At 37.5% G+C, this 25,030-nt stretch overlaps 1 protein-coding gene across 1 annotated transcript in view; it reads right to left on the bottom strand.

The window, feature by feature from the left end:
• ARFGEF1 (ADP-ribosylation factor guanine nucleotide-exchange factor 1 (brefeldin A-inhibited)) overlaps positions 1-25,030 on the bottom strand; it is a gene marked incomplete at its 5' end in the record, with an annotated part of 67,663 nt that overhangs the window by 30,329 nt on the left and 12,304 nt on the right. The window contains 15 exons of the mRNA XM_010077119.1: positions 1,828-1,979; positions 3,198-3,369; positions 4,146-4,230; positions 4,331-4,536; positions 5,741-5,852; positions 6,901-7,102; positions 8,090-8,198; positions 8,296-8,435; positions 8,549-8,648; positions 13,001-13,235; positions 17,287-17,420; positions 18,523-18,695; positions 19,324-19,437; positions 19,983-20,256; positions 22,505-22,684. Of these exons, the coding sequence (XP_010075421.1) occupies positions 1,828-1,979; positions 3,198-3,369; positions 4,146-4,230; positions 4,331-4,536; positions 5,741-5,852; positions 6,901-7,102; positions 8,090-8,198; positions 8,296-8,435; positions 8,549-8,648; positions 13,001-13,235; positions 17,287-17,420; positions 18,523-18,695; positions 19,324-19,437; positions 19,983-20,256; positions 22,505-22,684 (2,388 nt within the window). The remainder of the gene's footprint in view (positions 1-1,827; positions 1,980-3,197; positions 3,370-4,145; positions 4,231-4,330; positions 4,537-5,740; positions 5,853-6,900; positions 7,103-8,089; positions 8,199-8,295; positions 8,436-8,548; positions 8,649-13,000; positions 13,236-17,286; positions 17,421-18,522; positions 18,696-19,323; positions 19,438-19,982; positions 20,257-22,504; positions 22,685-25,030) is intronic.

Genomic DNA, 25,030 nt, shown 5'->3' with positions numbered 1-25,030 from the left:
CTCACAAGAGCAGAGTAGAGGGGGAGAATCACCTCCTTTGACCTGCTGCTAATGCTTCTTTTGATGCAGTTATTTCATTTCAGCCTTAAGGAAGTCAACAAAGTATTTACAGTACACCTCTGTCAAGTGACATCCTGAAAGCAGATCTTAAACAAGGGCTTAATTTTGCGTTATTCTGTACGGAGTATTATCCTACTTTTATTAATATGATGATAAAGAACTCAGAAGTTTGCCTCACAGACAGCCATCTTACAGCTAGATCCTCAGTGTGCCCAGGTGGCCAAGAAGGCCAACGGCATCCTGGCCTGTATCAGAAATAGTGTGGCCAGCAGGACTAGGGAAGTGATCATCCCCCTGTACTCGGCACTGGTGAGGCCGCACCTTGAATCCTGTGTTCAGTTTTGGGCCCCTCGCCACAAGAAGGACATTGAGGTGCTGGAGCAGGTCCAGAGAAGGGCAACGAAGCTGGTGAAGGGTCTGGAGCACAAGTCTTATGAGGAGTGGCTGAGGGAACCGGGGTTGTTTATCCTGGAGAAAAGGAGGCTTGAGGGGAGACCTCATCACTCTCTACAACTACCTGAAAGGAGGTTGTAGTGAGGTGGGTGTTGGGCTCTTCTCCCAACTAACAAGTGATAGGACAAGAGGAAATGGGCTCAAGTTGCAAAAGGGGAGGTTTACGCTGGATATTAGGAAAAATTTATTCACTGAAAGGGTTGTCAAGCATTGGAACAGGCTGCCCAGGGAAGTGGTTGAGTCACCATCCCTGGAGGTATTTAAGAGATGTGCAGATGTGGTGCTTAAGGACATGGTTTAGCGGTGGACTTGGAAGTGTTAGGTTAACAGTTGGAGTCAATTATCTCAAGGGTCTTTTCCAACCTAAATGATTCTATGATTCTTGAGCCTGGGCTTGGTGCTCAACTGGACTTCACAGGTCATCTCTCCAGGGAACCCTTTCTTTATTGTCATGGTGTTGATCTGAGACTTTACCTCCCGGGAGCAGTTCACAAAGGGATCATATGAGCACCATTACTTGCACAAGGGAAGGACATGAGAGTACATGGTAAGGGCACAACAATTTCTCTCTGGCAGTTAACCAAAAATGAGTTAGTTACACCAAAGACCACATCCAATAGCATACTGAGGCATAATACACTACTGAACATACTCTGTATCAATGAATCTAAATCCCTGGTATGGAAAAGGCATTTGGGATGCAGATAGCTTTGCACCTACACAATAGTAAAGACAGGTATTTAGAACAATGGTTTAACAGAGGTCCAGCTACCTCCCCCAAAACTAGATGAAATATTATGAATTAATATAATATTATTTATGAAATATTCTGAAATATTAATTTGCAACAGATAACATTAGACAGAAATTTGTTCTGATAACTGCTCCCCAAAATGCAATGAAGTAATCTCCCTTAGAAGCAGCAGGAGGGACTCAATGAACTGTGATTAGTCATTTCTCACTTTCATAAATCTGTTGTTTTGACTACACCTCCATACCTGAAATAAAAATCCCATCATTTCAAGTTTTTAACTATTCTTTATACTTTTGTCCACTCAACATACTCCTCACAACTCCTCCATTATCGTAAGATGGTGCTTCTGTCAGAATAGAAACTTCTTAAATTCTGGGGTAAATGAAATTGGAGTACAAGGCTCGAATTCCCTTCTTTCCTGCAGCAAGTTTAATAACTTACAAAATGATCAAAACATTGCAGATACAAATCTTTAGTATTTTCAACAAAACATGTGAGTCAGTATTTTGTATTAAGAAACTATGTGATATTCTAGGTAAATATCTAAACATGTATCTCACCTTAAACATGGGTCTCACATGCTCCAGGTGTGTTGCACTAGTAAAAGGTGCCTGAACGTGGCTCACTGCCTCCATAAGAGCTTTAGCTGTTTTAGCCATTTGTTCCATTTCCAAATTATATAGGAGTCTTCTCTGCTTTTCGCTAGCAACACCTGTAAACACATTTTCCCCCTCTCATTTATGCATCTTTAGAAGCAGTGTCTTCAGGCATATAGTAAGTTTACATTTTTCATTAAGTGCCATACTCAGATGCATTTTTTGCATTGTCTTTACTTTCTGAAATTACCACACCAGCAAGATATTTCTTTTACAACATAGATAAAATTTAACTTAAGGTAAACTTACGTACAAAATGTAACCTAATTTTAAACCCTTAGAGAAATTAAGACTTGCATAACAAACATTTCTTCTCCATCACCTCAACTGACAGCATAAATATCACATCCACTAAGCTAAATTCAAAGTGAATAGAGGTTTCACAGTAATCCATCAGCACAGAAGTAACAATAAAAATAAGTGGACATCCTTTTTCTGAGGGAGAACTACCTTAATCAACTTTTCATTTCAGTAATGGAACCTCCATCTCATCAAGAAAGTTGAACTCAAGTAGAATCAGCTTCTTGAAGATTACAATAAAAACATTATATTAATTGAATTAATATTGAAAAGAAGAGGAATTTTTTTCCAGATATAAATTTCCTGTAAGCAATCTGTTCATAAGGCTAACATAGACCTTAGAAGTATGTAAATTTGACTGTGTTGGGAAAAAGCCAAGTCTCTCTTAATGTTCTCTGTAGAAAAGCTAGAATTAAGAACGCCTGAATCTTCACATCATGCAAAACACAAAAAAGTTTTTCTGGTATGTGTGACAGGAAAAGATAATTAAGTTTTAAAGTGCATAAACTGGGGCCCTACAAACCAAATAATGCAAAATTTTGAAAGATGACAGACTGGTTATTGCAGGAAAACACAATGGTTACCTTAGAAACAGAAAGGCATAACTATGTGTGTGTTCTTTTATGACACCTATTGGCAACACTGTTACTTCATAAAGCCCTCAAAGTAATTTCCTTGTGTTGCTGTTCAACAGCAAAACCTGTCTTCTCCCTGGTCAACGTACCGAATACCAGGAATTCAGACGCAAAAGGAAGTGAAAAGAAGCAGGTGCATTTAACACAGGTTTGAAGGTAGCATCATGCATTTATGTTAAAAGGAAAAGAATATGAAACTAGAAGTTAGGACTCATTTTGAGTTAAGTAAGTGGTGCTTGCTTCATTCATCTCTCATTTATCACTCATTTTAAAACAGAGATAGCTTCATGAAACTGAAGAGCCAACACTTTGAAGAAAGCTAACATTGCAACAACTTACTTTGTTTACTGGATTTTGTGGGTATTGTTAATTCTTTTGTTTCTTTCATTGAAATCTTCTTTCCAGCTATTTCATTATAGATAGCAGACAAATATTCTTCAGGGAGATCTTTACTGTCATTGATACCTCTATTCATTTTAATATACTGTTCTTTTGTCATTTTATTCTTAACCTGAAACCCAGAAAGAAGCTATTAATATCAAAAAATAAGCCAAGTTCATAGCTGTTATAATGCTGCCTATAAAGCAGACAAACAGATGAAAAGTTACCATCAAGGACAAACCTGCTGAATCAGACCTTTTTAAGTATCCAACATATGCAAGACTACACTGTCAAATCTACAAAATAAGGCAAGGCCATGTGGACATTACAACACTCAAACATTCAATACGATTTGCAGATCAATTAAACATACATTAAAAAAAAAGTGTTTTATCATGTCATGCTACCTATTTTAAACATAAACCCATCATCTCATAAGAATTCAGTACTCTTTCCAGATTTTGCTTAAATAACTGATGACAGCTAATCACTGCAACTTTGAATATTATGCACTGCAGACATGAGCTGTATTTATCAAAATAAAGCTGCATTATTTTTTAAAACAGACTGAAGTCCGGAGCAGATTTGTGCTAAAATCAATGGGTAAGTAACTACAGAAGTTCTGGCTTTGACTGTAGGTTAGATCATTACTGTGAGTGCCGTAATATGAAAGCAAATCCACACAATTCCTATTCAACACAGACTAGGGAAATGATAACCTTACAGAAAGGTAAAACAACTTAAACTCAACAGCCACCAAACACAAAACTGTTACTTAAAAGATGCGCACCACCTTAATCCACCGTATTTCTTACGCATATATTGGCGTTAAATTGAATGTCAAGCTTTTACAACTACATTGTCACAAAGCCTGAAAATTAGATAAATATTTTTCTAGCAACATACCTGTGGACTGTGAAGATCCGTTGTCAACATAATAATTGAGTAAGCTAAGACGTATGCAGTATCTGCACTAGCAAAAAGAGTTTGCCTGAATTGGGAATGGAGAAAAAGAACAGCAAATTTAACATATGAGTATGTTTTACTTATTATTCAGCCCTTCACAGTTCTGAAAATAAAGTATGGCTTACCCTTGGTTACATTCTAAATATCTAGCAGCAAATTTCTCCATTAGGCGATCAATTTTTTGAGCCTCTCCTGGAAGTCGAAATCCCTCTAGAAACATGCGCAGAGCCGAAACAAAATCCTTTCCTGAAAAGTCATGTTGGTCTACATATGCATACATGACTTCTTTGTTAAATTTATCATTGTCTCCCAGGAACTCCCCAACCTGAGTCTAAAATAAGAACAGAAACGACAAACTAGTGTATTTACACTGGAAAAAAAAAGGTAAATAAGAACAACAGTCATACTGCCCCCAGGTCTCACAAAAAGAGAAGCCCATATGTAGTTAACTAAGACATATTCCTGCTTCTTCTCTACTTTCTAAAGCAAAGTATTCTGGCCATATATTCCATCATAATGGTCTCTTACATGCTCATACTTGCCTACTTTCTTCCTTCTCTGGTTTTACTCATGTATCAATTTATTCTATTAGGGGAATTCTGCACGTGCACAAGACAAAGTTAATATTACCAACAACTGACTGTTCTCTTCTGTGACGATTTTTGTAGTTAGGAAACTTACTACAGGAATGAAAAGTTTACAAACCTCAACTTCAGGCCCACTAGAATACAGACTTTGAATACATGCAAGTGATGCTCAAATATAAATAGTTGGTACTCAAATACATCCAGTTGATCACTGTCAATGCAACACAGTACAGTGAAAAATACTGTGCATTGAGATAAAGGTGCCTGTATATGTAAAATGAGTTTAAAAATTTATTCTCATGGCTGATTCTAATACTGAAACTTGTGACTTCAGTGACAGCTGCAAGCACAGGAATATGCAAGCCTGTCCTTAGAAAACAATGGGGGTGGCTACTAAGCACAATGGTGCAGACTGCTCTTTCAAAAGCTGAGTTTTTCATGATGATACTAACATGAGATATTCCCACCCTGCTCAGCCAGATTTTGCAAGACCCTCCCAAGTCCAGCAACAGCTGCTAGCTATAAATAAAATCAAAGAACTAATCTAGATTAAACAGCTTTCCTTTGGGAGGCAGCAAAAAATGCTTTTCGTGTTGTTGTACTGTGCTATTTTTTAGCAGTCTCTGAAGGACAGTTACTTCTGGCAGTCTCTTACCAGACAAAAGTAAATATAGTTTAGTAAGTTGCTCCTAGTTATAACAGCAACTAAGTACAAGTCTTGAGTCAGCTCCAGTAGAACAGTCTTTTTCTTTGTACACTTTGCTGAACTGCAGGATGCCTACAGATCTCACGTATTCTCCAAATTCCTGGAGCTTACAAAGAGAAGTTTCCTTTTTTTCTTCATTGTACAAGAATGTTATACATGTCAAAACAGTAGCGTGTTATTTGCAATCAGTATATAAACATTAGCATGAGCAAAAACAACCATCAGGAAAACAGTTTTCTTACTGAGTCTAATCTTTCCTCTTGATGCAAGAACTGAGCAATATCTTCAGGGGCAGTGCCAAGCATTCCTTGTTCTTGCAGGTACTGAATCCCCCTCTTTGGTTTCTTATTGAATCTGTACAATCAAGATCAGGATGGAATGAGAGTTAACCCTTTTTGGCCATGCACAAAGCCTTACTTGCTTAAGTAAAAAAGATTCAATAATTTTGGATTAGATATTGAAAATCTATGTATTAAATATTTTTCCTTTATCAAACGGTGCATTAGATAGGAATGAGCTATTCCCTTCTTCATTGGATGATTTAGTATTTTTTCCCCTCTGAGGTAAACAGCCTCCTCTTTTTCTTTGCTATATAACTGCCAGCATGGCACCCAAGCAGCTCCCAGTAAAGAGAGCTAAACACTGTCATTTACTCTGGCACTCAAGAAGAAAAAAGTATTTCACAGAAATAGCAAAGTCTTGGCTTGGAAAGGAACAATTATGCTTTGTTGCTTTTAATTTTAGTCTCTATGAAACAATCATGAAATCCATGAGTTGCCTGGAAAAATAGAAATGTGCAAGACAAGGGACCAGGTAACTGAAAGAATCTGAAACCCTGAAGAACTAAGGCATGATTGTTCAGGATCTGAGAACTATACTACAGAAAACTCTTATTTTTGCATAAAGTGACCTCACTGAGGACGTGAGGTGACAAAGACTGAAATCACACAGAAGATTCATGTCAGACTGCACTGAGAAATTATACTATTCTCCAGTTCTAAATATGACAAATTAATCAGAAGGAAGCATCAGCCCAAGCATATAGGCACTTTCATCATTCATGTGTACACTAAAACTGGTCGTATTCAACTGATCATGAGTTCAATGTTCTTTTTATCCCAATATAAAAATCTTATTTTTAGACAAGCAGGTCTGGAGAAAAAAGAACAAACATTCAGAGTACTCATCTTCTAGCTGTGAGGAATTAGGTTAACACAAAACACTGTTGACAGGCTCCAAAGGGGACACCATTCAGCACTCTTTCACCAGAGGAAGTGCTGTTACATCCAGAGTTTTTTTCCTAACACAAGATGAGTATCTATGAGGAGAAGGAAGAAAAACCCAGGAATCTTCATAGCGCCAAAAGAATCCACCCTCCCATGGGTGATAAAAGGGCACTCACAAGTCAATTCCTTGTTCTATTATTTCCTTTTGTTGCTTTAGGACCTCAAACTGCTCTGGGTTGTCAGTGCCAGACATCTGTGTGCTGTAACTGCCAATTCCTGATGAAGCAGTAGAATCCAAGGAATTTAAGCTTCCATATCTGTTAATTGTCTCAGGGTGTTTGGTTTCATTCGTGTCCTGTTCTGTTGGTTTTTCTTGGCCTATAAATTGTAAAGGGTTACATATAAAATGCATACAGTGAAAAAATTTACAATCACAGGTTATTCTTCAAATCCCCTCTGGAGGCTTCTGAAACTCACTAGGGTTATCTTCAATGATCTGTTTATTTTTATATGAATATTCTGTTTTAGTTTTGTTTGGGAAATTTTAAAAAAAAAGAAATCACTACAACATATCAAGATTATTTCAGTCCATCACATACACGAAATTTAAAACTTAAATTACAAGTACTATTTGTAGGCACTTGGAAAAAATATACCAACCATAGAAACTCAATTACAGATCTTTCCTTTTATTTTCAAATCTGACGTTACCTTTGACCTGAAGCAAATCATACTATTCTATGTTTTTGAAAAAAAGTGTCTAAAAATGTTTATGACTGGACATGCCAAGGAGCTGATGCTCTCAGTTCACAAAGACAGCCATGCTAACCACCTCTAAAAAGGTTATTACTTCACGTTTAATTGCTTAATCTGAAAATTCTGGCATAACCTTAGCACTTTTCCTCTCAAGTTAGATGGAAACAAGATTAAAACAAGTAATGATTCATTTACTTCATTGCTTACAACCTTGAAAGTTTTATAGGTATATATTGATAACATTTTTTTAAAAAAAGTTCCCCATCCAGCTTGGTTCAGTAGTAATTTAACCAGTATGAACTTAGATGAAACTAGGGGAGCTTCAAAGTAATTTCTGTGGTTCTTTTAAAAGTAGAAATACAGAAAATAAGAGGATTTGGTAATTTTCAGTGTAGTAGCTTTCTACGTATTCATACAATTCAGAAAAGACAACTTAGACAACTTGCTCAAAGGACACCAATATAAACTCACCAATATTTCTACCACAGAAAAAAAAAGTTTATTTTCTCCTCTCTTTAATGCAAGGTTTTACCAATCTGGGCACCAGGAGTATCAGAACACTGGAAAACTGCACTATTAGAGCCAGAATAAACAGGTCTCATATCTTACCAAGTGTTGTCTGAGAATTAGGATTTACATATTGATCCTTACTCCACTCCACCATGCACTTCAAGATCGACACTAAGCATTCCAATCCTTTTTTTCTCAAACTTAATTCCTAGAAAATATTTCAACAGCAATACATTAGAGAAACGGAGAGTTAACCTATCACACCAAGAAAAATGAAGTTTCATAAGGGTTGGTGGAATTTTTACCTGAACGTTGGACATGCCAAGTTCTTGGCTACCCCTTCCTTGAGCAATCTTTGATAGGTCATTAACCAGCCTTTCAAATATATTTGCTGCATTTAAATCACAATCGTAGTTCACGTAGATGTCCACTACACTCTGGGCATCTATAAACAAAGTGACATTGTCAAACAAAAAATAAATTATTCAATGAAGGGCAAGTACAGTTTTGTGATTTAGCATAAAAATGTAAGAACTAGAACCAAACGGTCCTTAATACCTGCACATATCCTTGTCAGCGTTTGTATAACCATCCATTTATGATCAAATGAGCTAGTAGAAGTTTCCAAGATATACAGGAAAATTTCTTTGAAGAAAACCTAACATATATTCCAGGAAAAGGGGAAAAAAAAAAATCTATTACAAACACAGTCACTACCTTTGATGGCCAACATTCTGACACACATAATTCTGAAAGCAGCACTTTAGATGTACAGGAGACAAGAAAAAAAAAAGGAGGAAAAGAGTAAATACAACTTATGCTTGATACATTCATATTAGGAATTTAGATTAATAATTATTTACTTCCTGGAGTTCTATCTAGCTGAAAAATTTATTTTATATTCCAATCACTCAAAAACAGAACTGGGAATGATGGGAAGCCCTGAAGGACAGTTTAGCCTAACAAGAAGTCTAAGCTGCTGCTGGAGTTCGAAATTGTTTGGGATATTGAGAGATACTACTTCTCCACAAAATATTTTCTCTACAAGATTATGATATTATGGCCACTTTTGCCAATTTAAAGTATTGGACCTTAATTGGAAGGGAAATATCTCGACACAAAAGAATCACTCTACGGTATTAGATTATCGGAAGAAGGGTACAGGAAAGGCACAGCATAAAAACTGCAGCAGGTCAATTAATAAGAAAGTTACTCTTCCCTAAAGGAGATAGGAGTTTTCCCTGAAACTGCCCCAGTACAGACGCTTTTGTTTGCAACAGAGACTATTTTATCCGCGTTCAATTAGTTCCTCACCAGATCCATTAGTATTGTAGGCTGAATATTTCAGCTTAGCATGCTTAGCAGTTAGGGCAGGCATTTTCGCATTTCTTCCCTAAGCAGCAGCAACTGCTGCAACTCTTATATGTAAGAGCGTATGAACTCAAAATGTGAAATGCTACATGGCATTACATCACCGCCTTATACAGCATTACATCACCATTCTGCACTTCTGAGAGCTCAGCTCTCCATAGCCAGTTGTGGCTACCAAATCCACCAACATATGCTTTTTCTAAAATGCTGCCGATAGTCCGAAGTCATCAAGCTCCTCTTCTCCAACAGCAGCACGCAAACCTTCAAATATATAACTACCCTTGTTTTTAATATTAGATATTCCCTTATACTACAGAATTTTTACAGAGATTTTATGCTATTAGCCCGGTAGAGATAAGCATGAGCTAAATTTGCTTGAAGTTACATATTTGGGGAAAAACAGCAACACTGACTTCTAAGAAAGTTTGATAGTAAGCTATTTCCTCAAGCAAAAATGTGCTAACAGTATTTCAATTTTATTGTCCTCTTTAGAAAAAACACACAGCACAATCCCAATTACTAGTCTTAAAAAGGAAAACATCCCTATGGAACATAAGGACTTCAACACATAACAGATCAAAGACTTTGAAGTGCTTAAATACACTCAAGAGCACTAGGCTGATTTTAGCCACAACTTTACGTAATCCAAACAGAAGACACAATTTAATAAAGGTCATGCTATGAGCAATCCTTAGTTACATATTTGCTGTTTTACGATTTTTTTACTGAAAGACAGCAATGTTGTACACCCTCTGGAATCAGGGAAATATTTTTTTCCTGTTAGAGAATTTTAAAAAAGAAGTCACTGATGGAGCAGAAAAAAAAAGTTTCAAGTATAAAAATTAACCCCAAATCTAAGCTAGAAGATAAATTAGCTGGAAGGTCTGCATACTACGAAGACACTTTAGAGCTCTATGCTTCTGAGACAGAGCTGATTTCTTGCTTCTGGTGTCAACTTTGGACAAGCATATCTGGCAATGAACAGTTTCTCAAAACCGTACTGATTATTTACATGTCAGATATTTAAAAATGCTATCAATCACTATATCACTTATTGCAATTCATGTCACAGAGTTGAGACTTTATTCTTAGCATATTGGATAAGTAAACCAGAAAAGAGCTAATAATTTAGTTTGGTCAACTGAAAACAAAGAGTTTTAAGATAGCTTATTCACAGTTATGAAAGGGTGGTAAGTGCAGCTACATGGCACCCCAAATCCCGTAATACCTAGGACTTTATTTGCTGCAAATATATTTATTGACCCAGTTGATACAGTTACAATACAATTATGGTACAACTCAAACTATTTTAACTGTCAGGGGGCAGTGTTCGCTGCATATTTAAATCAAAAGACCAAGGGAGGGTCACTTTCAATAGAATCTGAAATCATTATTTTAAAATATGCCAAAAATTTCTTACACAGATGAAGAATGCAGCCTCAATCCCAAAATAAATAGATTTAGCATATTATAAATCAAAGCATATGGCCCTCCTTACAGCTCCAAGACACAAACTGAATGTGAAGTTATCTACTTGTCTACCCACATCTTTTGAATAACCTTTAGGATCAGTAGCTGAAAGAGGAATTCTTAGCTCACAATCAGGAAAAAGTTTCTAGAAATTGCTGTCCCCCGTACTTTGTAATAGAGAGATACTTTAGCAGCATCAAGCCTTTTTCTTTTCATATTTGTGAGGAAGAAATGCAGCCCTACCACGTGGTGATGGTCCTAATACAGCACATTCTAGAAGCTGCTACAGTAGTGCAGGGTACCGTGTATCCAATTTCCCTCAAATATATCTTAATTTTCTGTTTGGAATCTGGGCAAAGGATGGCAGTGATGGAAGCTCATCAAATTTCTGTCAGGGAAGCCAGATTGCAATGCATTTACCACCTACACGCTGACTTGTGAGCTCTGTGAATACATAGCAAGTCCAACACTTTCGGGGACGCGGGCTGTGTACTGTAAGAGCAGCTCAGCCCAGTCTGTCTGGTGTGCTGAACGCTGCACATGTACTACAGTCTTGTTGAGCACACACAGTTTGTCTTGAAAGTCTTCAGAATGCATCATATTTTCAAGCCACATTCAATGAACCACCAAACCCGTATTTCTATCCAAGCTATGCTCAAGGAAATATTGGAAATCCTATTGTTCTTCCCCCAAAAAGGCATCTAAATAACTTGGGAAGCGATCAGACACAATATCCTTCTGACATGGTATTGGCAAAATGAGGTTCTTCCTCCAAAGCTGTCACAACATATCAACTTATACAATAACATCCACAGATGAAGATATCCATGAATTCAAGATCCCTATAACAGCAACATTATCAACATTTCTCAGCATCTTTTAATGTACTTAACCTCCACAGTTACGGAACAATCTAATCTGTAGGCTTCAGTGTTAACATCGACCCCTAAACATAAAATTACCAAAATGAACACTGCGCACATACTGTTTTTTTCATCATTAAGATCTTTAACACAAGAAAGCATCCATGTGGCTCAAATGGACAGACTCTTTCCAAGAAGCTGTTCATACCGTATGGCACAAGAAGTCGTTGAGAACAAAGCCTCTACATACATCTTGCTTTCCCCTATGACGTAGAATCCAGTGAGAAAATCTGCAATGTCTGTCAGGACTCAGATTTCTTATTGTTAAAAATATGGACTTTACTTATGACCCAAGGAGTTAAAACACACGTACACCTTTTGAGATGTGAGGAAATGAGATTATGTTATTCAGGACATATATTGATGTAGGCCCTGATAATACAAAGGGAAGTGGCTACAATAATCGAATAGCTGGGATTTCTCAAGAGAAAGAAATGCGAAATCTGTTCAAGTGACCTCAAAGAGACTCCACAACGCATTTCAAGACATTAATTTTTATTCTAAAATTCCTTTGCAAAACCATGTATTAGCTAGCCTTTTTTGTATTTTCTTAATTTGTACTACATAGTGCAGAGCTAAAACTTCCTAACTGCATTGCTGAACACTGGCTGACTGAGCTTATCTGCAGTAAGTTTCAGTATCATTCTGTGATAATACTGTGCCACAGCCAACAGAAAACTCTGCTTTTAAATAAAGGAAACTAACTCAAATAGTAATAGTAGTGATTATGGGCATAATAAGATTGTAAAAATTCACCTCAATCAGAGTAAATCAAAGCAGGTTTGCACTGTAAAATTTGTTGGTTTTTGTTAATGTCTAATATTAAGTGATGAAATGGCCTACTTCTTTATTAGGTACTTCATTTCATGTTCTGGTTAAAATATGATGGAAATCTTTTTAAACGGCCTTACAAAAATTTTCCCATCACTTTCCACTTCACCAAACAACACTGCCACAAGCGTGACATTACTTCTGATGTTACAGAGCAAATCTTATTTAATCTTTAAGTATCGCAAAGGAAATGCAGCTATTTTATTTGAAAGGGGTTTCAAGGACATTGTTGAAAGCAAATCCATTGCCACTGCTTGAAAAAGAGTTTCTATGCATGGAAAGCTCTGGCAAGTCTTATGCAAAGCTGAGATTCAGAAAGGAAAACAAATTTCTCTGAGACCAAGCTACACACAAATATAAAAAAATGTTCACTTAACACCCCCAGCCCCTTAAATTAGAAATTCACATAACATACCTCAATCTGCATCTTCAGATGTGTCTTAAAGTTTGAGAGGAGGGTAAGAAATATGGAAAGTGAAAGTTCAAAAACTTCTGGAACTGATGAGACTCCGTTTTTTGACAGTGCAACACAAAGGTACTGCTTGATAGCATTAATAAACATCTCATTTGTCCTGAAGACAGGTCCTGCATTTTGCAGGATGGACAGAAGCAACTGCAATGAAAGAATCTTTGATCGTAGTTCATGAGATCTAGAATAAAACAATACAGCATATCAGCTCCGTGTACTTCATAAAAAAACAAAGCATTCTCCTGAAAAGTCAATACACATCATAATGATTTTGTATGTAGAATGTTCATGAAATAAACTCAGATTTGACACAAACTGGTGCAGAAAGGGTCATAAAAAGATGCTGTTCTTTTTTGTTGAAGTGGTGACTCTTCAGCCAAGAAGGTGGGCAAGAACAAACTTTTCCAGTTACTGTTTCTCTCCATTACTATTGAGCCGCTCTCCTGCAGCACAGCACCACAGAACAGCAGCAGCAGATCGGCAATGCTGGGCTTCTTAGACCAAGGATGAAGGGAACATTCTTTCCTTTTAATGGATTTTTGGAAGATCCCATCTAAAATATCCAGCCCATCTACAGAACACTGACTGCTAGAAGGTGGAAATTTCTTCTCTATTTCCACCAGCACGGAAAGAGAGAAGACAACAGCTGTACTGCCTGACCTACTTCCTACCAACACTGAAATCTCTCTTCTCAAATACAGTATTTTACATTCTTTATCAGTTACTGGCCCCACCCCACTCCAAGAGCAGCTAAGATACATAACATGCCTCTTTTAAGTGTGGCAATAGCAAAGTCAGGCAACTTCAGTGTTGTCACGTGCTCCACAGTAACATTATGCTTCTTACAGACGGAAGCAAGATAGAATTTATGTCAGAACAGTGCTACTATTTATGCTTAAAACTCAAAACAATAACAAACTAAAAACACCCAAACCACACACAGACACGAAGTGTAAAGGAAATCTCCATCTATGAAAATATAATGCAATTTAAATAGCACGCCGGGTGAAAGCATTCTCTCCTCAGACTCCTGATGCTCCTTCCTACTTCTGATCATCTCAAAAAAGACTAAAGCTCTTCTGAAGAGCAGCTATAGACACAACTATCTTTCCCAACATGACAGTCCATAGCTTTCATTGAACAACCACCCACTGACAGAGGACAGTCACGAAACATAAGGAACAATGACAGGAAATTTTTCATACAGTATAGCCCAGACACGGTAAAGAGTGCTTCAAGCCAACAATAGCTGGATATTTTCTGTATATTGCAAAATATGAGCTTAATGAAAAAAAAAAAAAGTAATTCCAGTCTAGCTGAAAACAAAAATGCAAATAAATAACAAGTATGCTTTTTAAGTTTATGCAAATAAAATTAGACTTTTGCATACCAGCAAACCAAGTGAGACTGGGTGCAGGAGGGAAATCCATCTGCAACCATTTCAAACTCATAGAATATAATCCCAACCTTAGACTTTTTGTCTAAAGACACTTTTGAGAAGCAAAACAGTCAACCAAACTGAGTGAGGAATTTGTTCCCATTCTTCCTAATGGGCTGCAGGTCAAAGTAAATTCCTCAAAACAGCTCTCTCTCGCTGTAGGAGTTCTTCAAGAAAACGCATGGCTCTGGGCATGGCACAACTGCATGGAACTTAATGTTAACACTCTCCTTTGATGCAAAAGGCTTGATTTTTGCATCACATGGTATCGTGTGCAGACAGCACATGACCACATCACATATTGCTATGAAACATAAGAATTTAAATATTAAGATAATTTCAATCATAAATAAAATATTAAATATTGCAAGTGTCAGCTCATAACTGAAGTCCTAACTTGCTGCCCTTACCAATTCTGTATGATGTGTAACACCCACTTGATTCAGAATATATTTAAGGACTTAAAAAGCAGATAAAGACATTAAGCAGGTTCCCAGAAAGCACAATCCTGATCTCAATTCCCAGCCTTGTAGTTTTAAGCTAAAGCTCTATGTTAGTTACCTAAATTTTAAAAAGATTTTCATTAAAGACCTCATAAGCAAGGTCTTGCAAATTCACTTGGCAAGATGATTTTTAAAGAGGAAGATATGACTTGTTGTAAACGCTGTACATATCCTACACCTCCTCTTCCAATTTCAGCATGTTTGCAATAGTTCAAAAAGCCATTAATGCCTCAGAACCACTGATAAATTCTAGGCACTTCTCCAAACACAGGACGTCTTCGAACGCCTTTGCAGCTAATTCTTGTTGCCCTAAATGCCATTTCTTCCAATTTGTTCTGTACAAAGAGCTTAATCAGTTCTAATACGAATGTCAAGGGCTCCATGGATTCAGAAGAGATACTCCAAGTGCCTTGATAGCTACTGCTGCTCTTCCAGGGGGGGTTAATCCATTAAAGACTTTAATAAATGGACAGTCCCAGAGAACTAACTAAAGCCACAGGATTTTCCTGGCATTTTCTATGCTCTGACTTTCCACAGTGCATCACTAGACAACAGTTTGAAAATGGTTCTGGAATAACCCTTCAAAACCCTTTCTACTAGATAATACTTTTTTCAGTTTATTAAATCTATGACACCTATCAGTGATTACATTAAACTGTCTTAAAGTTACCTGCTTTAAAAGGTAGACCTTGGAACTATAAAGCTCATTTTATTTTGAAGAATACTGGGCCTTGGACTGTCATCAGAAGTCATACTAGTTATAATACCTTAGGAACTCCTGTGGTTTGACCCTGGCTGGCAACCAAACACCACAACAACCGCTCGTCCACCCTCCTCTCTCCCCAGGGACAGCAGATAGAATTAAAGGGGTGAAGGGAAAAGAGACTTAAGGGGTGAAATGAGAACAACTGGATAAGAACAATTTAATAACTAAACTACAATAATATTGAAAAGAATTAAAACAATAGTAGTAATAGTAACATATACAAATTTACAAACATAGAAATGAGTGATACACAGCGCAACTGCTCACCATCCGATGATGAAGGCTCAGCCTGTTCCTGGCTAACAATCCAGAGCAGGGAAAGTCCCAAAACCGCAATCCCGGAAAAGAGGCAAGAGCCTGAGAGTCTGAGAGCTGACTGAGAAAGTGAGATGACCCAGAGAGGATGGGTGCAAACTTACAGGCCAATCCTCATCTATATACTGGACATGATGTGGATGATATGCAATATACCGTTGGCCAATTTGGGTCTCAATACTAAACCTAAGGTTACATCCTAAGCCAGTAATTGTGGGCTACACTGTCTCCTAGCTTCTCCTGCACCTGCAGACACTGGCAAAGCAGAGAAGCTAAAAAGTCCTTGGCTGTCCTGGCAGCAGCTATAAAAATCAATATGCTATCAGTCTTATCCTCAGCACAAATCCAAAACACAGCCCCACACTAGCTACTATGAAGAAAGTTAACTCTGTCCCAGCTGAAACCAGGACAGGAACAAAAAAGCATTCCTCTTGAAAATTATTACCAATTGTTCCTAGTGTGCAAAAAAAGATCAGAAAAACAAAGTTCTTCACCAACACTCACAACTAACTAACAGTAGCACCTATCCACAAAGAGGAGAATTTATTTTTTTGTTTACAACAAACAATTCTCTAAGCCAAACTGAAAACATGGTATCTTCAGCCAGAGGACAAGATTCCCAAACCAGCCAAATAAAATACTTTGTTTTCAAAACATCTGTGTTTTGATTAATGGGGCTGTCAAAAGGGTCCAACCTGAGCAAAAGAATGAAACACTTTATCACAAATTTATCACAACCAGTATCAGCTCAAATTGAGGAGCTTATATTAAGATGAAGTAGAGCTAGGTATTTGTACTGGATACCCAGTATGCAAGAGATGTAAGAAATTGTGGGGCATAAACAGCAATGGTTAAAACCTAGGTATTACTTTAAAGCAGAGCAACATTAGCTGAGACCAAAAATACCTGAACACCTTCTTTACAAATCTTTCAGAAAAGTGTTACAAACAGCAACTAGGAAGAACATGATGTACATACAGGAAACAAAGGTGTTAAGAAACTTTTGAACAGGTAGATGGGTAGCAGCAGTTGCTTTCACTTAACGAACAAAAGATGGATTAAAACATAAAAGCACCTTTTTGAAGTTTCTAGGTTCTTTTCACCGTATCATTATTTTCTCAATGATCGAGGACTCTCAATAATATTTAAATAATTTATTTTTATTTTCAAATACAAGAGGTTCATTATGAGAACTCTTCATTCTACTCACTTTGGATCTGGCGGTCCGTCTGACAGGGGCTTCATAGAGAGTTTACACAGTGACCTGAATACAAGGAAGGCATCCTTTTGTAAAATGTGGGAAAACTTAGCACCAGGGGTAGGTCCTGAAGAATTTCCAGATTCCTAAAGAAGTTAACATATTTCAGTATTCCACTTTGCATTAGCAGGGTGTGTAAGGAAATCCCCACCTCCTAGCAACAAGAAGTTAACATATTATACAAACATAACCAATTCACTGTATCTTTATGGTCTCAAGACGAAACTAAACCAAAAGACAATATTCTGCAGTCCAGTTAAAACTAACGAACTCACTAATAAAAATTGCCATCTCAAGAAAAAGTCAGAATTAAAGACTGTAATGAAATCAGGTAGGTCAAGTTCAAGTAAGGCAACTTGCATTGAATTGCCTTCAGACATTTTCAGTAGATAACTAGTTAAAAAAAAGAATTGACATTTTAATAGAATGTGAATAGTTACATATCTATGGCAAGATACATTTGGTAAAATTTCTACAGTACAATAACCATGCCTATTGCTAAGCTTTTGCAATTCTGTATTGTTGTTCCTTATATAAGCAACATGTTTAATGTTAATCTTCTATTTGTATAGCATATGTAACTGTAGCTTTTTAAGTGTATTCCCAAACCTAATTACTCAGTACTCTTTGACAGCAGACACCCTCTATCAGTTGATAGTGCATACATGTTGATATATAAAACAACAGAGGGAATATATTTTCACATCTTTTTTGTTAATGAAAATCAAATCCTCTCAGACACGAAACCTTTTATTGGAAATCACTGCAATAAGGTCATGCTATAGGCTTGAAATTTCTATTTGTCATTTGAAAAGAGCACATTGAAATTATACAAGTATGTCTGTAATTGGCTCTACTCTTCACTATGTATATTGAATGTTAGTTTTAGAGTTTCTCAGGAGCACTTCAGAAAACAGGGAACCGAGTCCTCTAATCTTGGAAGTGTACTCTATGGGGCAGCTAAAAATATGCTAGGATAAAAAGGGTATAAAATGTAAAATTTACTTGCAAAAATTAATTTAAATAGTGCATTAAAATAGAATAATGATTAGAATATGACTTAATCCTTTAAATTCACCTGAGTAACTTATTTTATGGAACTATATTCAACACTCTCTGCACAAGTGTTGGGCAACACTTAAAATACATTACTTTTTTCAGTGTTTCCAAATTTATAACCGCCTGTACCTGAGTATCGTTGGAAGAGACAGATAATCTGTCATCAGGTAAAGATGGTGTATAAGCAACAGAAATTGGAGTCCCTGGAATTCCATTTGCCTGAATGTTTTCACTGTCACTGCCATCCTCCAGTGTTACAATTGTGCCATCACCACTTGCACTTTCAGCACTGCCTTCCACATCTATCAGAAAAGATGGAAAAATTATAAATAAATGTTACATAAGATTGCAAATTAAAGAGCTTCTAAATCTAACATTTAAATACCAAAACAATCAGAAGCAAAGTATCATAAGGAGGAGCTTAAGGCAGAATTTACATGAATTATATACCTAAAAAATTTACAAATATTCTTAATTCCCACTAATTAAAATTACAATAAAAAATGACTTATAACTTTACAGTGCCAGGTTCACCACTCTACTAAGTTCCCAAGAAGTATTGGGGGGTTGGGGGGAAGTCACTGGTTCAATATACACTTTCCAACAAACCGAAAAATGTAGCGCTATGCTGCTACTACAGAGACAGGTCCATTTGTGAACAGTTTACATGGAAACAAAACAGAAAAACAAAAGGAAGAAAAATTTGTATTTTAAAAAGAACATTAACCTCCAATATAGAAAGCGTAAACTAACGTATTAAAAGTTGTCCATTTTACTGTTAAATAATGCACAGCTAAGGTAAGACAACTGGAACTGTTTTCAACAGCATGTGTTACTTAAATAATGACATATTTGGAAGAGTTAAAATTAATCTTAACGTCAAGATTCAGATTACAGTTGCTATTGACTAGACAGTTATTAATAAAATACCTCCAACTACTATGTTCACCATTTCTTGCACAATACTTTCTACAATTTCTTGTGCCTTCTCTTCACACTCATTGCTTTCACCATCGTATGTTTCTCCATCAGCTTTAGAAAGATCTTTAAAAATAGAAACAAACAAGTAATAATGAGAAACTCAGAAATTAAGGAGATACTTTACTTGCATTTAATATTTAAAAATTCAATTTAAAATCTATTTAGAGGAGAGTAAACATTAAAAAAGCCATGTTTGGATGCTTTTGAAAATAGTATTTGCAGGACATAAGCATTCCAGCATTTAACCTGTAAATGGTAATTAATCCACAGGCCTATGACAACAAAACATATCAATTTTGTATTTTCATGTATATTAAACACGGAAAACTTAGTGGTTTTGAGACGTTATTCTCAAAAACTTTCACAGTATTAGATAGGTGCAAAGAGGAATCTTTGCTACAGTGACTACAACAGACTGTAGGACTAAAGGATACTTGTGACAAAGTTTAACACTGGTAACAAGAACAACGGGCCTTTTGCATTAATTAACTATTTGAAAACATATGCCTGACTCCAGATTTGGGAGAGGGAAAAAAAGACAATCCTCAAGCCTTTCTTTTTACAGACCTTTTCCCTCCCTCCATGAAACAGAAATACACACTGATTACTTTCTGCTGCTGTGGCTTGATCCGCTTCTGTCTGCTCATTTTCAGCACTAGAAATATCAGATCCATTTTCTGCCTCTATATCTTCTTGAAGGTTCTTGTCCGCATCATTTGTGCTGTGGTCAAGCTCGCTCTCATGTTCTTTGGACAGCTGAGCCATCTGAGTTGGAATATGTCTCAATTGAGGTGACTCAGGCTCATGATGGCTTACCGGAGACTGCTGTAGATGGTGTTGCTGTCTGTGTCTTTCCTTTTCCATCTGTTTGGCTTCCTGAAGCTACAAAAACATCGCAATGTTTTTGAATATGTTCACGATAATGAACATTTAATTATCAAAACAAAGCAAGGAGCTGTATACATATTGTATACATTATTTTATAAACATGAAAACTGTCTCTGCTTACACAGTTTAAAGCTGTAACAGTTTAAGAAAATTGATCCTTTGTATTATTACAAATAATTTTAATATCATGGAGTAAATCTCTGCTAGAGGGCTACTTCCAAGCTATGCACATTACACTTAACCATATCTTCACTTCAGAAAGAAATCATCATACTTAAAACTGTAAGACAAAGACTATTTCAGTTTTGTAGTTCCTTGATCTGGAATCCCCAGAAAGGAAAGAATTACTCTGACTTGTCTAATGGATTAAGACAACAGCAATTAAAGTCAAGCTAAAGCAGAGCATCCTTTGAGGCGATGCTTTAAGGACTGGCTTTCTACCTACGCAGAGCCTAGTGTCTACCAGTTGTTTTGTAACTTATTACGTTATTTTGGCTACTATGATCTCAGCCCTTTACTCTGCCAGTTAAAGCTTTCTTTGCTGCATCTTTTGAAGTGGTATAGAGCCCCGAGTAGATACTACCTTTCAAATTACAGCTTAAATAATTCCTTCTAGCATTTGTTAGCTATCACAATAAAATAACTGCCCTGAGTGTGTAAAACAAGCAGAACTGCTTATCAACTTGCATAAAGACTAGACTTAGAGTCTAGTAAAAAAGAAGACTTCCATTGTAGGATAATAACAACAACAACAACAGTGTAGCCAGCAGGTTGAGGGATGGAATTCTGCCCCTCCACTCTGCTCTCTTGAGGCCCCACCTAGAGCATCCAGGTCTGGGCCCCCCAAGGCAAGAAGGATGTTGAACTGTTGGAGCGGGTCCAGAGGAGAGCCACAAAGATGATCAGAGGGCTGGAGCACCTCCCCTGTGAGGACAGGCTGAGAGAGTTGGGGTTGTTCAACCTGGAGAAGAGAAGGCTTGGGGCGACTTTTTAGCGGCCTTCCAGTACCTGAAGGGGCCTACAGGAGAGATGGGGAGGGACTTTTTGAAAGGGCATGCAGTGACAGGACAAGGGGTAATGGATTTAAATTGGAAGAGGACAGATTCAGACTAGATATTAGGAAGAAATTCTTTACTGTGAGGGTGGTGAGGCACTGGAACAGGTTGCCCAGGGAAGCTGTGGATGCCCCATCCCTGGAAGTGTTCAAGGCCAGGCTGGATGAGGCTTTTGAGCAACCTGGGCTAGTGGAGGGTGTCCCTGCCCACGGCAGGGGGGTGGAACTCAATGATCTCTAAGGGCCTTTCCAGCCCAAACCATTCTATGATTCTATTACAATAATAATAATCCTCTTCTATATTAAGTTGCTTAAAAGGACAGTACCTGTACAGATTTCTCAAAGCACTCAGGTACTGCATGGCTTTTGCCATGACTTATCATAAATATGTCATCTCATAAACCTTTGACTGCGAAGGTACCATGTGCCAAGTGCGGCTACTTCTGAAAGTAAGGAAGTACTGCATATTCTTATAGAAAATTTAGGAATATGTAATAATACAGTACAATCACTTCTCCAAACAGATAAGAATTCAGACAGTTCTCAAATCTGGGCATCTGCTTCTTTGTTTGGGGTTTGGGTGGTTTTTCTTTTAATAGGAATAAGGACAACTGCTTTGCCTTACTCATCTTTATTATCAGCAGTAGAAGGCACAGGGCATATGCTGGGGTCCCTGCTGACAACTCATAATAGCAATTTCAGTGACATGCAAGTATCTGTTAGTGATTGCTACACAATGTTCAAAAATGTAAATAATTACATGACTGGAAAAGTTTTTTGTTCAGTTTTTTGAGTTGTTTTGTTTTAATCATGGATTACTTCTTCAGCATTTATCATCACAACAACCTTGGAGCATTTCACTAACAGTAAGGTATTCCATATGCACGCTTACGCAGGTAGTGTGGCATCTCTTGAGAGCCTGACAATAGAAACTGAAGTTGAGTACATCCATTAAACATACAGGATCAATATGAGAAGTTTAAATCCTATACACCACCCCCGAAAATACACCTCACAGTTATTTCAGAGTGCAAAACTCAAAAAGAACACGGTAAGATACCAGATTCTTTTTTTCTTTCCGAAAGTACGTAAATTAGAAAAGCCAAAAAGCTTTAATGACAAAACAAATCTCTCAAGCTGGTTTGCTTTTAAGAGCTATTTTCTATATAAAGATATGGAGATACTCACTGCTTGATTTTCCATACGTGCAAAAATGACATTCAGCATTTGTGTTAGAGTGGCCTTGGCTGTGGTTTGATTTATGAGATTTTTGCTTGCTAGATAGATATTGTAGCATGTTCTTACAGCCTGCAGCACTGTTCCTTCGTGGATTTCTATGTGTTGAGATGTTACTGCAGTGAGCAAAGCCTAAATAAATAAATAAACACAATTTTCCAGTCAAAACTTTTCTTGTCAATCAGTTTGCAAATGAATAAATATAAAATTTGGCTTACTTTAAAAATACAACTAAGTACATAACTTGAACTGCAGTTTAATTAAGTTTTTCCATCATACATACCAGTTATATTAAACTGAGAGTGTTTTTAATCAACATATCTAGGAAATACATGTTTCATAGCAAATACCAGTTAAGAAGTAACCAATGAATTTATCGAACAGGTAGTTAATAAAAGTAACCCTAGAAATTTCTAGACACAAAACATGAACAGACTGTTAAAATGTGGGAAGTAATCCAAAGGGTCCAGAAGTTGTTTCATAAATAAATGTAAATGTGAAGAACAAAGACTGAGTATGAGATTAGGCAGCTCTAAGTGGGACAACTACCCTTCCTGAACACTCTCTTCGGGGTAGATGCTAGAATATTGCATTGGCCTCTCTGCAGAACTTCTCTTTCTTTTCATTTGAGCTAATATCTGCTACTCTTTTTAACAAAAACCAACCCCCTTTTTTCCCAAAAAAAAAAAAAAAGGAAATAAGCTTCTAAAAGGTCAGGTAACACAAAGTAAGGAACAAATTATCTCTATGTGAGGTAGAGGCAGGATGGATTAAAGAGCAGAAAGAGAGGCAGATGAAAACTGAGGACAGGTCTGAATACATTGTCAGACATGAATGTTGGAGAGTGGAAGGAAAGGGGAAGAGCTTGGTCCACAATGCAACAACATATTTGTACTGATCATTGTATTCCAGTAGAAGAAATCAAGAATTTTATGCATTAAAGACTTTGACAGAGTAAATAACTTAATGGGATGTTTAGGGTAAGTAGGAAAGAACTGGAAGCACTGGAAAGCTCATACTTTTGTAAGTTTATTGAAGCTAAAAACAAAAGTTATTTTAAATGTTGTGTAATTTACTTATCAAACCACGTCTCATTTCTCTTACTGACACTGTCAGCACTTCTGTCCACACATGGCACCAAGAAGTGGACAAAGAGTACCTATTGCTCGCTCAAACTCTTTACAAATCACTGTACAGCTTAACAGGAAAAAGAAAATCAAAGACCCACCTCACTGAGCTGCTGCTGAAAAGACCTGAATTCTACTCCTAGATAAGCAGTCCACTTAAGACCCCTTCTTATTCTACCCGTGGTGCCTCAGTTCTCTCATCAGTGGACACAAAGAGGTACACAGGTAGGCAAACTGTAGACAACAGCTTTGTTAAAGGAACTTAAGTCTCCAAGCACTGGTACTGTTCTTTTTTTTCCTCCCAAAATTCAGTTTACCTCTCTGTGCAACAATTCAATACCTCCACAGAACTTGTTAACACCTTGCTTCTGCTAATGGAAACATCATTCAGGGAGAGGACATATAAAAGCCATAATGAAATCCAGTCCTTTATCTGGATAGAGATCACTTCAGGGATCCGTATTGGGACCAGTACTATTTAGTATCTTTATCAACATCATAGGCAGTGGGATCAAGTGCACCCTCAGCGAGTTTGCCAACACCACTAAGCTGAGTGTTGTGGCTGACATGCATGAGGAATGGGATGCCATTCAGAGGGACCCAGACAAGCTTGAGGAGTGGGTCCATGTGGGCAGCATGAGGTCCTGCACCTGGCTTGGGCTAACCCCCAGTATCAATACAGGCTGGAGGAAGAAGGGATTGAGAGCAGTCCTGTCAAGAAGGACTTGGGGGTGCTAGTGGATAAAAAACCGGACATGACCCGGCAATGTGCGCTTGCAGACCAGGAAGCTAACCATATCCTGGGCTGCATCAAAAGCAGTGTGACCAGCAGGTTGAGGGAAGTGATTCTGCCCCTCTACTCTGCTCTGGTGGTACCCCCACCTGGAGTACTGCATCCAGTGCTGGGGCCCCCAATGTAAGAAAGACACGGACCTGTTGGAGCAGGTCCAGAAGAGTGTCAGAGAAATTACCAGGGGGATGGAACACCTCTCCTATGATGAAGGGGTAAGAGAGTTGGGGTTGTTCAGCTGGAGAAGAGAAGGCTCTGGGAAGACCTTTTTGCAGCCTTTTAACACTTAAAGGGGGCTTATAAGAAAGATGAGGACAGACTTTTTAGCAGGGCCTGTTGCAATAGGACAATGGGTAATGGTTTTGAACTAAAGGAGAGTAGATTCAGACTAGATATAAGGAAGAAATTTTTTATTATGATGGTGGTGAGACACTGGAACAGGTTGCCCAGAGAGGTGGTAGATGTCCCATCCCTGGAAACGTTCAAGGTCAGGTTGGATGGGGCTCTGAGCAATCTCATTTAGTCGAAGATGCAACTGGTCACTGCTTGGGCTTGGACTAG

The sequence above is a fragment of the Pterocles gutturalis genome, unplaced genomic scaffold, assembly GCF_000699245.1.
Source record: "Pterocles gutturalis isolate BGI_N339 unplaced genomic scaffold, ASM69924v1 scaffold21098, whole genome shotgun sequence".
Classification (NCBI taxonomy): Eukaryota; Metazoa; Chordata; class Aves; order Pterocliformes; family Pteroclidae; genus Pterocles; species Pterocles gutturalis.
This window is presented reverse-complemented; position numbering and strand designations above follow the sequence as displayed.